Below are 17,518 nucleotides of genomic sequence, written 5' to 3'. Positions count from 1 at the left end.
TAAAAATAGTTAATCTAGACCTTTCTAAAATGAAGAGTAAACACTTCTTAATCTTCCAAAATAATTTGTACTTTATTTGATTAACAAATTGAAACCAGCTACTTAATTATACATATAAGAAATCCTCTGGCAAGCAAATGGAAGTTCTTAAACAGAGGGCTTTATTTTTTAAGAAAGCTTGCATTTATATTTGTGAACAATTAAGAATGTTCTAGTGCATGGAATTCCCTGGTGGTCCAGTGGTTAGGACTCCGAGCTCTTACTGTTGAGGGCCCGGGTTCAAGAGGTTCAGTTCCTGGTCGGGGAACTAAGATCCCACAAGCCAAGCAGTGCACCCCCCACCCAAAAAAAAAAAAAGAATGTTCTAGTGCATAAAAAAGTCTTTTCATTGCAGTCTGATAATGCCAACTATCACTTTTAGCATCTTGTTAGTATGATTTCTACATCAAGCAATGCTTAAAATAGGTTGTTGGTTTAAAATAAACTGAAAAGTACTTTGATTTCGAGGTCATTTTCTCTGGTTAAAGCCAATAACAAAAGTAGGTATGAATCCACTCAAAGAGCCACATTAATCATTCTTATAAGATAAAGATTTTCCTTAAATTATGTTGATAACACATAATAGTTTGCATATTGGAATATAAGTGTGAGGGCAGAGTGAGGCAACGGAGGTGAATCTTCATGTTATAAATAATTTATACCTTAGTGTGTTGATGAGAAAGACTGGAAAATTTCAATTTTAATGGTATTGTCTTCATTGACAACGAGCAAAGTAACTTTTTCTTCTTACTGTCATAACTGTAAGTATACTGCCTATAGCATTGCTTTTTTTTTTTCCCTATTAGATCCCAATGAAAGCCCTGGCTTTTAATGCTTTCATTCTGTTGGAACTAATATTTTGCTTTCTGTGTTGTCTTCCTGGACAGTCATAAGTTTCATTGTTGTAATTCTTGTATACTTTTATTAATTTTTTCCTTTATATTTCTCCTGTTATCTATTTCCAAGATTTCTATTTCATTGGCTGATCTGGAACCTTCCTCAGCATAGGCCCCTATTCTTTCTTCATTCTAAACATTGAAAATGCCCAGCAATACCACTACTGGACATATACCCTGAGAAAACCATAATTCAGAAAGAGACGTGTACCACAATGTGCATTGCAGCACTATTTACAATAGCCAGGACATGGAAGCAACCTAAGTGTCCATCGACAGATGAATGGATAAAGAAGATGTGGCACATATATACAATGGAATATTACTCAGCCATAAAAAGAAACGAAATTGAGTTATTTGTAGTGAGGTAGATGGACCTGGAGTCTGTCATACAGAGTGAAGTAAGTCAGAAAGAGAAAAACAAATACCGTATGCTAACACATATGTATGGAATCTAAAAAAAAAATGGTTCTGAAGAACCTAGGGGCAGGACAGGAATAAAGGCGCAGACGTAGAGAATGGACTTGAGGACACAGGGAGGGGGAAGGGTAAGCTGGGACGAAGTGAGAGAGTGGCACTGACATATATACACTACCAAATGTAAAATAGATAGCTAGTGGGAAGCAGTTGCATAGCACAGGGAGATCAGCTCAGTGCTTTGTGACCACCTAGAGGGGTGGGATAGGGAGGGTGGGAGGGAGACGCAAGAGGGAGGAGATATGAGGATATATGTATACATATAGCTGATTCACTTTGTTATACAGCAGAAACTAACACAACATTGTAAAGCAGTTATACTCCAATAAAGATGTTAAAAAAATAAACATTGAAAATGGATTATTATCATGGATATTTACTTAGTTTGGGGCCTCCTGTACTTAACCTGTGTCCACTTTGGGGAAAGTCTTTTATTGTCATTGCACTAATAATTGCTTATACATGGATAGCTTACGACACATCTCTAGCTTTGTTTCCTTACTTTTTCTCTAGTCCAAATTTCTTGCTTTCAGGATCACTTTTATTGCATGCTATGATGTCAGCTACCATGGAGGGCTAATTAACAAGGTAAATGTTATATTAAACACACAGAATGTAATTCAGGGCCCAAGCTAGCAAAGATTCAAAGGTTTGCTCACTTTTTCATTCACTGAGCAAATGTTTATGTATCTATTAAGTGTGAGTCAGTTTAAAAAGGCTAAATTGTAACTTAGATTTTTAAGAATTGATTGGATAAGTATAAGATAGGAGTGACCTAGTTTGGAAGCAGTTTGTATGAAAAAAGTCTTGGGGTTTAGCTGACTGCAAGCATAATATCTCTTTCTGTGAGACTTGATTACAAAGGAAAGTAAAAAAAAATTTAGGTTTCCCTGATTGAAATGTTGTGTCCTTGTATTCAGCTTGTTAGATTTCTCCTGGGATATTATATCTATAGTAGATACTAGATATGTTTACCATTCCTGCTCATGCAAAGCCCCTTTGAAATAAACCTGCATCTATATTCGTCTGTATCTTTGATTTCAACTGTAGGACCAAGGGGAGATATCTGTCCAAAGGATGGGTAGTCTTCAGGCTGGCCAATTTCCAGGGTGGCTAGTTGAGTTGTTGTCATGATCAAAATAAGGAACTGGTACAATCAGATTTATTTGAAGAATTTAGATTTGGGAAATTGAGAAATGCAGATTTGGTGCAGAGGAGAGTGTGTGTCTGGAGCAGAAAGGTCGTGATAATTAGGACTAGAATAACCATAATGGGACATAGGCAGGATGAGTAAGTTAGAAAGGCATTCAGCAAATGAAGAATGGAACATCAACACTATGAAAGCAACCTATATTCATCCTATGCTTTGAGATGTGGGAATTGGACATATGGCTTTTGTGGTCTTTTGCATATATCCCTTTCTGTAATATTAAGATGGTACATTGTTGTAACAGTTTACTAAACTTTCTTTTGAATAATTAATTTTTATATATGGATGCAGGATGAGCAGGGATTTTAAGAGTTTTCTAGATTATCTATCAATTTTCATGAGATATTACTTATAAAATCCTGGACAGATGAAAAATCTATCATAATCTTAAAGAAGTTTGGAAATTGTATGTTTTCTCTCAGTAGCCTATTTTATATTGAGGTTTCCAATAATAAGGGTTATTAATTATTTTATCAAACCTGAATCCCTTATTGTATCATTTAAATTAAAATTTTTTATTAGTGTCAAAATTGCAAAGATCTATACTATAAAGAAGAATATCAAGGTGAAACTTCATTTTTTTAAACTGAAAATTTAAATGAAAGCATTTGACATCTCAGGAAAATTCTGAGGTGCTGGCCTCAGGATATGTACAAACTAAGATTGTTTATACCTAATGAATAAAAACAACTTTTTTTCTTAAACATCTTTATTGGAGTATAATTGTTTACATTGTTGTGTTAGTTGCTGCTATATAACAAAGTGAATCAGCTATATGTATACATACATCCCCATATCCCCTCCCTCTTGCGTCTCCCACCCTCTATCCCACCCCTCTAGGTGGTCACAAAGCACAAGCTGATCTCCCTGTGCTATTAAAAGCAACTTTTATATAATATAGTGAGAACTGTGAAGGTTACTGTGATAAGTTGGCTCCGTTGATTAAACATAGCATTTAAGATAGGATGATTATTAGTCAGTGAGTTTTGTTTTGCTTTATGGCTATGGACTTCTCCAAACTTTGAATTCTAGCCAACCGTATCACAATGTCTGCCATTATTAACAGTAGGATCAGGCAAAAAATATATATATCAGCAGAATGTAAACACATTTATTAGACATTCATAGATTATATCCTATTAATAATAGGTTTAACTACAAGTTTTCAGAGAAAAATCTAATTCCTTGATGGCAGGGATCATGTCTTGAAAAATCTAATATTCTCTGATAGGAGTTAGCACACTGCCTTGCACTATAAAGTTATGTCCTGCATGTTTGATTAAGATAGGTGTTATGGTTATCTGTTGTTGCCTAACAAACCATCCCCAAACTTAGTGGCTTCAAACAGCAAATATTTTTGATCTCTCACAAATCTGAGGCTGACTAGATTTAGCATGGCAGATCTTCTACTTCATGTTGTCAGCTGAAGCTACAGTCATCTGGAGGCTTGGCTTGGTTGGAATATCCAAAATGGCTCAGTCTTGTGGCTGGTACTTGGTACTGACTCTTAGCTGGTAGCTCAGCAGGGCCCTCAGTTCTTTTCCATGCAACCTTTCATGATGGTGTGGGCTTCTTACAGTATGGTGTTAGGATTCTAAAGACATGAAAGTGGAAGCTGCAGATTTCTTAAGGCCTGGCCTCCGAAGTTTCACAGCATTGTGTTCACTGCATTCTTTTGGTGAAAGGAGCACGTGGGGCTAGTCCAGCTATCAAAGTGTTTTTTTCCTCACTTGTATTATTTAAATTCAAATCAGATACCCTTTCCCTGGACAAAAGATTCTTCTGAAGTCCTGGAGGATTTGAAAAGAATAGAAAGATAGAAATGAGAAATGAAAAGAGGGATTGTTACCTTTCTTCTAATTGTCGTCCCTTTTCCAAAAGGAACACACTGGCCTGGTTGCCATAATACATTGGTATCCCAACATGATTTTATTTGTCCTTGGGGTAGGCAAAAGATATTGAATGCAAAAAACATTTCACATAGTAAAAATCTCTGCTCTATTTTTAATAACCAGACACTTGTTTGTGACTTATGGGGAAAATAGGCCTAAGTTATGGGTCTTTGGAAAGATTTCTCACACCTCTTCTACTGGCCTATAAATTATATTCCTTCTCCCTGTGCCCTGAGAGGAAACTTTATTCATTTGAGGACTCAAGTAGGCAATGAGGCAATCAGTAGCACTTCTTTTCAAGCACCAGCACAGGTACCCTCCTGTTTCATAGGGCTCTCCAGTTGAGTGGTCATTTTCTAAGCAGTAAAATTACTAAGATTAAATTAATTTTATTCTGTAACATAATCTGAACATTTCCTTCTGCTCTCTTTTCCTGAAATTCAGCTAGGAATCTTGGTAATCTTCTGGTGGCACTTAATTTACTGCAATGGCCCCATTTTGTAGGACAGAAGTTTAAAACTGTGATGTGTCACAATCCATTTATAGAAATTTGTTTGTTCTTTAGATTTATAGAAACTTGATTTTCATGACATATAAAGCAAATGGTTTTAAAAGATTCAGAAGTGATTTATAGTTAATACTTCATGATGCAAGGGATGATGTGAAATAATAGTGAAAATATTTTTTAGAGTTTTACAGTGAAAGTTATAAGTACATTTATTTCTTTTTATGTTCTTCCTTAATTGGATAAGAGTAAAACATTTATAAGTTATATGTTTTTTGTGACAACATTTTTATGATATGCTTTCTGGAAAGCTCCTTGAGGAATTCAGGAATCATTATTAGGGTTAAAATTAAAATATAATGTGGGGGACTGAAGAAAAAGACATTAGATTTAGAAAGGTTTTATGACATACTGAAAATATAAAAAATTAATTTCACACATTACTAACTCTGCTTGTGAAATACTGCATAGAATCCTAGAGAGCTTTCTAATATATTTTTAAGTACTCTGTTCCAAGGTATATTTGAGAAAAATAGGAAGTTAGATACACAGCAGGAAATACCTATTTTAATTTTGTTCCTTTTGCCTATGAGAAGAATAAAGATTTTTTTAATGTGAGAGTATATGTTGAATATTGCTTGAGAGATCTAATTAGGTTTATAAAGCTTTAAAGTTATGTAATCAAGACTTTGCCATAAATGTTAACAGATTACATATTAGATATGAAATGTGGGGGTGGGACAGCAACTGTAGAGAGTCTCTTGCTGAGCGCTGGTGGAGAGAAAAAGGTTTTAAATCACGGTTTCAATTTTGTGGTCATTTTGCTTCTTGTCCTCCCTAGTCTTTAGTGGTACCTATAGTCATAACTTATTCACCATGGAACCCAGGTCTAATGGAAAGAAAATTTTTTTACAGGGTCACAGTGTGTGGTAAGGACAAAGAAAAACTTCTGTAAACTGACACACACTATTGGTTTTTCATCTTCTATTTCTCTAGCTACTTATACTACATTTTATAAAATTCCATTAACCTCTTTCTCATATAATGCATTAATATTTCAGGTCCCATTTTTAATCTTTGTACATTTTCTATTTTTCTTAAGATACTTTTCCTTTTTTGAAATTTATAAAAACTTGTCATCTGAGGGAATTTTTAAGTTTTACCATATTTAGATTTGTTTTGAACTGGCTTGACTTGGTAATTTAAAATTACATGAATGCCAGTTGAAATTTTCACTTTTTGTAATTTTATGGTATAGTTTAATATTTCTGTGAAATTACACATGTAATTAAAAATATTTCTACATTGTACTGAAAATTTTTGACTCCATGTAAAGACAACTAAAATGCTTGAGTATATTACTGTTCTTAAAGAAAACACAACTAATGATAAGTTAACTAATGATTTGAATTTTCATTCATGTTTATAATTCAGTACTGTAATTATTTTCCTTTTTTAACTTACAACAACAACTAGATAAGAAATCTCTTTATAAATTAGTCTCTTTGTCACCTCAGTTTAGTGCAGAGAATAAGTTATAATGGAAAAGAATTTGCCCCTTAGGGTTAAGAAGCCCTTGTGTAATCAAGTATTATGAAAGTTACTGAAATCGAAGCTTTAATGAAGAATGGTATAGAATGTTATCAAAAGACATGAATATCTTTGAAGTGATCTTAATCCCACTGTTGGAAGGTGCTTTCAGATTACACTTGTGGCAGATAATATACTACATTACTTTATATACGGGAAAATAAATTTACGTTTAAAAATTAGAAATGTACTAATTTTCATTTCAGATCTGCTCTCCACAGTGGCTGGTGTCTTTCTACATTATTGCTTATTCATGGATAGTTTTACAACATATCTCTAGCTCTGATTCCTTACTTTTTCTCTAGTACAAAATTCCTTGCTTTCAGGATCACTTTTATTGCATGCTATGATGTCAGCTACCATGGAGGGCTAATTAACAAGGTAAATGTTATATTAAACACACAGAATGGAATTCAGGGCCCAAGCTAGCAAAGGTTCAAAGGTTTGCTAACTTTTTCATTCACTGAGCAAATGTTTATCTATTAAGTGTGAGTCAATTTAAAAAGGCGAAATTGTAACTTAGATTTTAAAGAATTGATTAGATAATAAGTACAAAATAGGAGTAACCTGGTTTGGAAGCAATTTGTATGAGAAAAGTTTTTGGATTTAGCTGACTCCAAGCGTAATATGAGCTCTTGCTGTGAGACTTGATTTACTGATACAAGAAACTCAACTAACCCTAAGCAGGATAAATTCAAAGAAAAACACACCTAGATTTATCATAGGCTGCTGAAAACCAAAAATGAAGAGAAAGCTTCATATAAGAAGATTTAGGCTTCATATGAGTTTATTTCAGATACCTCATGGCATGCATACATTAGATGATTCACTAGAAGAGCTCACAGGATTTAGGCAGTTACACTCACAATGCTTTATTACACTGAAAGCATGTAAAGCTGAATCAGTAAAGGAAAAAGATGCATCAGGTGGAGTCAGGAGGAAACCAGGCACAAGCTTTCAAAGTCCTCCCTCATAGCGATCACATGGGACACACTTCTTCTCCTGAAGTGAACTGCAGCAACACACGCAAAGTATTGCTGACCAACTCACTGAAGCTGACATAAAAAGAAATAGAAGAATTTTAATAGCTCTACATCTATTAGAGAAATTGAATTCTTTGGGTAGGCAATCATTTCTTAAATGGGGCACAGAAAATACTAATCATGAAAGAAAAAATGGTAAATTGGACTTCATCAAAATTAAACCCTTCTGTTATTTAAAAAATACCATTAAGGAACCAAGATGGCGGAGTAGAAGGACGTGCTCTCACTCCCTCTTGCGAGAACACCAGAATCACAACTAGCTGCTGGACAGTCATCGACAGGAGGACATTGGAACTCACCAAAAATGATACCCCACATCCAAAGACAAAGGAGAAGCCACAATGAGATGGTAGGAGGGGTGCAATCACAGTAAAATCAAATCCCATAACTGCTGGGTTGGTGACTTACAGAGTGGAGAACACTTACACCACAGAAGTCCACCCACTGGAGTGAAGGTTCTGAGACCCACGTCAGACTTCCCAACCTGGGGGTTCAGCAACGGGTGGAGGAATTCCTAGAGAATCAGACTTTGAAGCCTAGTGGGATTTGATTGCAGGATGTCGACAGGACTGGGGGAAACAGAGATTCCACTCTTGGAGGGCACACACAAAGTAGTGTGCACCTCGGGACCCAGGGGAAGGAGCAGTGACCCCATAGGACACTGAACCAGACCTACCTGCTAGTGTTGGAGGGTCTCCTGCAGAGGCGGGAGGTGGCTGTGGCTAACTGTGGGGACAAAGACACTGGCAGCAGAAGTTCTGGGAAGTACTCCTTGCTGTGAGCCCTCCCAGAGTCCGCCATTAGGCTCACCAAAGAGCCCAGGTAGGCTCCAGTGTTGGGTTGCCTCAGGCCAAACAAACAACAGGGAGGGAACCCAGCCCCACCCATGAGCAGTTAAGCGGATTAAAGTTTCACTGAGCTCTGCCCACCAGAGCAACACCCAGCTCTACCCACCACCAGTCCCTTGCATCAGGAAACTTGCACAAGCCTCTTAGATAGCCACATCCACCATAGCGCAGACAGCAGAAGCAAGAAGAACTACAGTCCTGCAGCCTGTGGAACAAAATCCACATTCACAGAAAGAGAAGATGAAAAGGCAGAGGGCTATGTACCAGATGAAGGAACAAGATAAACCCCCAGAAAAACAACTAAACGAAGTGGAGATAGGCAACCTGCCAGAAAAAGAATTCAGAATAATGATAGTGAAGATGATCCAGGACCTCAGAAAAAGAATGGAGGCAAAGATCAAGAAGATGCAAGAACTGTTTAGCAAAGACCTTGAAGAATTAAAGAACAAACAGAGATGAACAATACAATAACTGAAATGAAAAATACACTAGAAGGAATCAATAGCAGGATAACTGAGGCAGAAGAACGGATAAGTGACCTGGAAGACAGAATGGTGGAATTCACTGCTTCAAAACAGAATAAAGAAAAAAGAATGAAAAGAAATGTAGACAGCCTAAGAGACCTCTGGGACAACATTAAACACAACAACATTTGCATTATAGGGGTCCCAGAAGGAGAAGAGAGAGAGAAAGGACCAGAGAAAATATTTGAAGAGATTATAGTCGAAAACTTCCCTAACATGGGAAAGGAAATAGCCACCCAAGTCCAGGAAGCGCAGAGAGTCCCATACAGGATAAACCCAAGGAGAAACACGCTGAGACACATAGTAATCAAATTGGCAAAAATTAAAGACAAAGAAAAACTATTGAAAGCAGCAAGGCAAAAACGACAAATAACATACAAGGGAACTCCCATAAGGTTAACAGCTGATTTCTCAGCAGAAACTCTACAAACCAGAAGGGAGTGGCATGATCTACTTAAAGTGTTGAAAGGGAAGAACCTACGACCAAGATTACTGTACCTGGCAATGATCTCATTCAGATTAGGCGGAGAAATCAAAAGCTTTACAGACAAAAGCTAAGAGAATTCAGCACTACCAAACCAGCTCTACAACAAATGCTAAAGGAACTTCTCTAAGTGGGAAGCACAAGGGAAGAAAAGGACCTACAAAAACAAACCCAAAACAATTAAGAAAATGGTCATAGGAACATACATATTGATAATTACCTTAAACGTGAATGAATTAAATGCTCCAACCAAAAGACACAGGCTGGCTGAATGGATACAAAAACAAGACCCATATACATGCTGTCTACAAGTGACCCACTTCAGACCTAGGGACACATACAGACTGAAAGTGAGGGGATGGAAAAAGATATTCCATGCAAATGGAAATCAAAAGAAAGCTGGAGTAGCAATACTCATATCAGATAAAATAGACTTTAAAATAAAGAATGTTACAAGAGACAAGGAAGGACACTGCATAATGATCAAGGGATCAATCCAAGAAGAAGATATAACAATTATAAATATATATGAACCCAACATAGGAGCACCTCAATACATAGGGCAACTGCTAACAGCTATAAAAGAGGAAATTGACAGTAACACAATAATAGTGGGGGACTTTAACACCTCACTTACACCAATGGACAGATCATCCAAAATGAAAATAAATAAGGAAACAGAAGCTTTAAATGACACAATAGACCAGCTAGATTTAATTGATATTTATAGGACATTCCATCCAAAAACAGTAGATTACACTTTCTTCTCAAGTGCGCAGGGAACATTCTCCAGGATAGATCACATCTTGGGTCACAAATCAAGCCTCAGTAAATTTAAGAAAACTGAAATCATATCAAGCATCTTTTCTGACCATAATGCTATGAGATTAGAAATGAATTACAGGGAAAAAAACATAAAAAATGATATATGCATAGATGTATGTGTAGAACTGTACACTTAAAATGTGTACATTTTGTTGTGTATAAATTATACCTCAAAGTTGATTTCTAAAAACTAAAAAAAAAATGTTGTGAGGGGAGGTAGGAATTAAAAACAAGCATACAACTCTTTTGAGAAGTTTGAGTATAAAACAAAAGCAGAGAAATGTGGAAATAGCTGAAGAGGAAATAAGGTTGAGAGTTTTTTAGGGGGAGTGAGTTAGTAGAGAGGGAGAAATTTAATTAGGGAGAGAAGGAGGCTCGTTGGAGCAATTTCTTTAGGTAGACAAGAAAGGTTGGTTGTGGTGTGTAATTCAAAGGATTGACCGCAGATAGGATCATGGACAGTTCATTTATAGTTAACAGAAGGGAAGATGGAGTATAAAGATACAGATGCTTTAAGACTGGTAGACATTTGGGAGTTTGTGGAAGTTCTCTTCTGATTGGTCAGTGAAGTAGGAATTAAAATCATCAGCTGAGAGTAGGAATGGGGAGATGGTTTTGGGGTTTTGAGGATCAGGTAGAATGCACGAAACAATTAAATAGGACAGTAGCAAAGTGAATGGACTATGGGGAGGAGGACACTGCATGATTACCAGGCAGCAGTAAGAGCTCGAGTCAGGTTCCTGGTCATAAGTTTTAGGTGTTGTTTTAGTTGTTTTCTCCACCTTGTTCAGCTGCATGGGTGCTCACATGGACTAGGTGGAGAGTTAGATTTTACCAAAATTATATTTTTGCTAAAGGAGTAAAACTAGTAAGAGCAAAGGAGTTGAGGGAGCATATTTAAAATGGTGATTATAATTGACTAAAGAATTTGAAATGGGTAAGGAGAGAAAGGAGAAGGTTGGAAGGTGACATTAGATTCATGTATGGTCAAAACGTTTTGGGGTCTGAGTACGTAAAAGTGTGTGCCGAAAAGATAAGAGGAACAATCAGAGTGGGTAATGACAAGGACTAGGGTAATGGTTCTCCAAGTATCATCTTGAGACCTCTCGGGGTCCTGAAGACCCTTTCATGGTGTCTGCAAGCTCAAAACTATTTTCATAATAATGAAAATATGAGTAGACTGTGGCTACATGATAAGTGATGACTAATGAAATATGTGCTCATGTGTTCTTGTGCTTTTAAATTTTGTTTTGTTTTTGAATACAGTAAATGTCAATTGGATTAGATCCTAGAACAGAAATACATCAGAGCCTCAATAATGTTTTAAACAATTTTAGATTTATAGAAAATTTTCAAAGATAGTACAAAGAATTCCTGTATACCCCAAACCCAGTTTCAGTTTCTCCTAATGTCATCTTATATTACCATTGCACATTTGTCATTACTATTACTTTGCTATTAACTAAATTTCAGACTTTTTTTTTTTATTACTATCTCTTTTCTTTTCTAGGATCCAATCCAGGAGACCATATTGCATTTAGTTGTTATGTCACCTTAGTCTCTCTGGTCTGCGAGTCTCTCAGCATTTAAAATTTTTCATGACCTTTTAGTTTTGAGGAATATAGGTCAGATATTTTGTAAAACATTCCTCAAATTGAGTTTCTTCTAATGTTTGTATCATGATTATACTGGGTTTATGGCTTTTTAGAGGTAAGATGCCCTTCTCATCATATCAAGGGTACATGATATTCACATGATGATGATGATGTGATGTTAACCTTGATCAAGGCAGTGTTTATCAGATTTCTCCACTATAAAGTTACTGTTTTCCTCTTTCCATACTCTCTTCTTAGGAAGGAAATCACTATGTCCAGCCCATTCTCACTGGGGAGGCGGCAGAGACTAAACTCCTCCTGGAGGGGGAAATACCTATATATATTATTTGGAATTCTTCTGAAAAAAAGATTTGTCTCTTATTCTCTAACATTTATTTATTTGTTTAGTCATTTTATTTATATCAATATGGACTCATGTATATTTATTTTATACTTTGGGTAATAATTCACTACTACGTTATTTGTTCTGTTGCTCAAATTGTTCCAACTTTGACCATTGGGTGTTCTTTCAGGTTGGCTCAATATTTAAAAGTGTAAATGTTTGGTCTAGTTCATGATAATAGGATTGAGTTGCTGAGGCAGGGAAGAAGACAATATTGTTGTAGGAGATTTTTAGGAATTCAGAGTTCAGGGAGTGAGAAGGAAGAGTAGTTTCAAAACATGACAGTGAGCCAGAGCTAAAATCATCTAGAAATGAAAGGGAGGAATTGAATGATAGATGACAGCTTCATGAGTTTCGGAACAGCGTTGGGTGGATGGTTCGAGGGGAGAGAGGGAGAATGATCTGAAATGGTAATATTACCTCTAGGGCCAGTGGTTTCTTCCAGGGCTATGAGAGGAAAAGCAGTCCTCTTTGAGAAGATTGCAGGGAAAGCAGTGTCTTCAGAGAAGAGTCAGGCTTCTTGTTAGAACAAGAAGAAAGTGATAGTGAGAGAACTGTTGAAGGTATAGAGGATTTTGCTGGTAACAGATTGTCAATTCCAGAAGGCACAGTGAAAGAGAACCTCCTTCCAGTATTAGGGTGGAATAGGAGATGAAGGTAAAATAGAGGGCCTGCAAAGAGTTATGAAGATCAGTGTGCAAGGGCTGAGTGTAACCTGGGAGCTGTAGTTTCTTGTGGTTCCTGACATCAACAGCGGGGAAGGGAAAATGACTTTAGTCCTGGTGGAGGCAGGTAGTGGTGAGGCTGTGAAAGTTTCTGGGGGGTGCTGTTTTGAGGTCTCCCTTTTGAGCTCTGCAGAGGAAGGCAAAGAAGTATGGAGAGGGACAATTTTACTGAGTATTCATGTGAACTCAGTTATGCAATTGAGGGCTTCCATTTGATCTCTATCAAGTGAATGATAAGAGGCCTGGAGCTGTCTGGTGTTACTAATGTATAGTATATACACAGAAAACTGCACAAAACATAAGTGTTCAGCTTGATGAATTTTCACTAAATGAACACACCTGTGTAACCAGCACTTCGATCAAGAAACATAATATTACCAGAACCCAAGAATTAACTGCCTCAAGAGCAACCACTCTTCTGATTTTTAACGAAATTGATTAATTTTGCCTGTTCTGGAAGTTTATATAAATGCAATTGTATAGCAGTACTCTTGTTTGCCTTCCTTTTCCCAATATTGTGACATTGATGTAGTTATAGTTTGCTTATTGTCGTTGTGTAGAACTCCATGTATGATATACTATAATTTATCCATCCTACTCTTGATGGACACTTGGTCTCTTTCTAGTTTTTGACTGTTTACAAAAACTGCTGCTGTGAATGTTCCTGAACATATCTTTCAGAGACATATATTCACATTTCTGTAAGATATATATATATATTTAAAATTAATTTATTTTCGGCTGTGTTGGATCTTTGTTGCTGCACGTGGGTTTTCTCTAGTTGCAGCAAGCAGGGGCTACTTTTCATTGTAGTGGCTTCTCTTTGTTGTGGAGCATGGGCTCTAGGCTCACGGGCTTCAGTAGTTGTGGCACATGGGCTCTGTAGTTGTGGCTCACGGGCTTTAGACTGCAGGCTCAGTAGTTGTGGCGCATGGGCTTATTGCTCCTTGGCATGTGGGATCTTCCTGGACCAGGGCTCGAACCCGTATCCCCTGCATCGGCAGGCGGACTCTCAACCACTGTGTGACCAGGGAAGCCCAAAAAGGGCTATTTTTTATCCTGAAAAAATAAAATGCATATCTCTCAAGTAATTCTTCATGTATGAATAAATGAATTAGTGAATATATATTTTTTTCTTAACCATTTTTTTAAATGGAAATTAGACAACAGAAACATTAGAATGTATTCTTTGCAAGAACCTGTGTTGTTCATTATGAAGTATCTGTATACTTTGATAGCTGAGTAGAGGCTATACAAGTTGATATTCTTTGATAATAATATTGCATAGTAATAACACTTTTATTACAAGGTACTGTAATAAGTGCTTTTATTTACATTTTTTCATTTAATTCTCACAATAATCCATTGAAAGTAGGTACTGTGGTTAGCCCTATTTCGTGAATGAAAAAAGTAAGGCAAATAACCTGCCCAAGGTTATACTATAAGTAAGAATAGAATCAGGATTCAGTTTCTGTCAATTCTGTCCCGGTTTCTACTACATGATAATGCTGATTAAAATTAAGAAGGCTAATGCAGGGTTTGTGCCTGACTTAGGAGGTTAGGAAATTCAGCTAGAGCTAATAAAGTTTCCCCTCAAGAAACAGTTTTTAAGTTCATTCTCCTATAGATGGATGGGTGAAGAAAACTACATTGTACTTTGACAAAAGTTTTGCTTGAGATAAATTTGTTTTGCATTTCCTTTAGCTTCCTTTTTTCTTATTTATACTTAAGTAAATTCCAATCTTATGAATAACTATTGTTAAGACTAAGGTCATTATCTTGGATATTACCACTTTTACTTCTGTTTTATGACTATTAAGCTTTCAGGGAACCAAGTGGCTTGCCTAGATAGATTGTTACTGTAGTAAAGAACTGAAATATAAGCAAATTAAATTAATGCTTTCTATAAAGTTAGTTTTGGATGCACGTCTTTTTATATTTTCAGTTTTAAAATGTTTTTCGCCGTTTTTTTTTAATGAATTTATGTATTAACTTATTTATTTTTGGTTGTGTTGGGTCTTCGCTGCTGTGTGCAGGCTTTCTCTGGTTGCGGCGAGTGGGGGCTACTCTTCCTTGCGGTGCGCGGGCTTCTCATTGCGATGGCTTCTCTCATTGCGGAGCACGCGCTCTAGGCGCGGGGGCTTCAGTAGTTGGGGCACGCAGTAGTTGTGGCACAAGGGCTTAGTCGCTCCGCGGTATGTGTGATCTTCCTGGGTCAGGGATCGAACCCGTGTCCCCTGCATTGGCAAGCAGATTCTTAACCACTGCAGCATGAGGGAAGTCCCTCTACAGTTTTCTTAAGATGCATTATCTACTTGGAATTATTTAATTGAAACTAGGGGAAAATGTCCAGTATGTTTTGCAGCTGGTATTACTAAAAGCTGAATGAAAAATTGCAGAGTCAATTTCATCATGTTATGATATTTATACTTTTGTCAAAATTGTTGCTTTTTTTTTTTTTTTTTTTTGTGGTACGCGGGCCTCTCACTGTTATGGCCTCTCCCGTTGTGGAGCACAGGCTCTGAACGCGCAGGCTCAGCGGCCATGGCTCACGGGCCTAGCCGCTCCGCGGCATGTGGGATCTTCCCGGACCAGGGCACGAACCCGTGTCCCCTGCATCGGCAGGTGGACTCTCAACCACTGCGCCACCAGGGAAGCCCAAATTGTTGCATTTTAATGCTTGTTTGTGCACATTGGTTTTGAAATGAACCCAGTAATTTATGTTTGAAACTGCTTTAATTTCACAAGTAACAAAGTAGCTAAATTTTATAGGATTACTTCTATTCTTGGTAATCTGACTATAAAGAAAATATATTCAAAATTTTAACATTTTTCTATGTTAATTTTCAGGTTGAAGGTTTAGAACAGATGTGGAAAGATGTTCACTTCAGAGAAAGGGGTTGTGGAGGAATGGTTGTCAGAGTTTAAGGTAATATTTACTGTTTTAATATAATAGTTATATTCCAAAGAAGTTATGTCTGTGGTTTAAATTCCAGTGACTTTTTTTTTTTTTAATGGCTAAAAAGCTAAATATCTGTGGAAGCAAAACAATGTTCCAAAAAATCTTATTAGGGGATTATTTACACATAGTAATCTTTCCTAGGAAATTGACTCCTTTTTTCACCAAGTAGTTTAGTTTGTTTTCTCCCTTTTATGGCAACACCACAAAGAATGGTTAAAGTCTCTGAAAGTTGATGTCATTCTCTCCAACCAGCATGAAAGATTCACTGTTGAAATGTTTCTCCCAATTTGGGGGCACTGGGAGTGGGCAGATCAACGATGAGGAGGAGATGGGAAGATATTTGCCCAACTTTCTATCAGTGCATCTTTCTCTAGTTGGCTAACCCAGTGCCTATATAAGCGGTATATAACTCTTGGTTAGTTGATGAAGACAAATAAAACTCTGTTTTCTTGTCTCATGAACTCTTCTTTATGATAGTTAAAATAGTGTTCCTTTAACCAGTTAACTAACTTCTTTTTGTCCCTGGGTCTTGTTGTTACACATAATTATGTGAGCTTCCTGATCATGAACCACAGGAAGGAAGGGTTTGGGCTGAAATTGTCATTTTTTGTCCAGCCAAGTTAGCCCAAGGCCTCAGACAAAAGTCAGACTTATTGGCTTGTTTCAGTGAGGCAGACTATACAATAGGTACCCTGTAGGCATCTCACCAAACAAAGGAAAAAATAAAATTGTTATAGGATTTTCAGAAAAGGTGAAATTTAAACGAAACAGTATTTTGATAGACTCAAAACAAAGCAGAGCTATGTGTAATGGGGTTAAAATCTGGCCTGGACTGTGAAGTGGACCCAGGGTCATGTTGTCTTGGGAACTACAAAGTTAACATCTGTGTGGAATGTTCAGTTCAGAAACCCCTTATCTGAAGCCTGCTTCTCTGTGTCTAGGTGACTTAGATCCTCCCGCCAAGAGTGGGATGTTTCATTCTTAACCGATATATGTTTAAATGACAAAGTTCTTGATATCTATGATTTTAGATTACAAGGCTTCTCACTGAGTAAGAATACAGTAGTCATTCAAAAATGGAGGTTATGACACTTTTTAGCTGCAGTATGTCCTCGAGAGAAGCAATGTTTCCTGTTAATTTTGTAGCGGGCCTTACCCGTCGTTATCTCATCCTGATGAATGACAAAGGTTTTCATTTTCTCAGCTTTTATAGTCATGAATTGAATATCTTTCTATGGATTCCGTAACTCATCATAAAATGATGTAGTTATACATGCACTTATAAAAGGGCACTGTATATAGTATACATATTTTAATAGTTTGATTAAATCTGGTGTGTGCCTTTTTTCTTACATATGTTGTCTTTGTGTTTTTAAGCTTTTTTCCTGCTTCAAGAGTGTTTAATATGGTTCATTACCATGATTTTTTTTTTTTTGGCAAGTTGATTAAAATTGTCAAGTTTAACAGTTGAATACCACTTCTAGGGCATTCTTATATTAA

General features: G+C 36.8%; 1 protein-coding gene across 3 annotated transcripts in view; it reads left to right on the top strand.

Moving 5' to 3' along the window:
* Positions 1-17,518, top strand: part of HYCC1 (hyccin PI4KA lipid kinase complex subunit 1) — a 109,321-nt gene that overhangs the window by 19,059 nt on the left and 72,744 nt on the right. For all 3 annotated transcript variants that reach the window (XR_009542009.1, XR_009542008.1, XM_060157142.1), the window contains exon 2: positions 15,907-15,985. Coding sequence is in view for 1 of the 3 variants with exons in the window: in XM_060157142.1 (XP_060013125.1) it covers positions 15,935-15,985 (51 nt within the window). In the remaining 2 variants the exon portion in view is untranslated. The remainder of the gene's footprint in view (positions 1-15,906; positions 15,986-17,518) is intronic.

Source organism: Lagenorhynchus albirostris, chromosome 8, assembly GCF_949774975.1.
Source record: "Lagenorhynchus albirostris chromosome 8, mLagAlb1.1, whole genome shotgun sequence".
NCBI classification, from domain to species: Eukaryota; Metazoa; Chordata; class Mammalia; order Artiodactyla; family Delphinidae; genus Lagenorhynchus; species Lagenorhynchus albirostris.
Note: the sequence above shows the minus strand (reverse complement) of the source record. Positions and strands in the feature narration are given on the sequence as shown.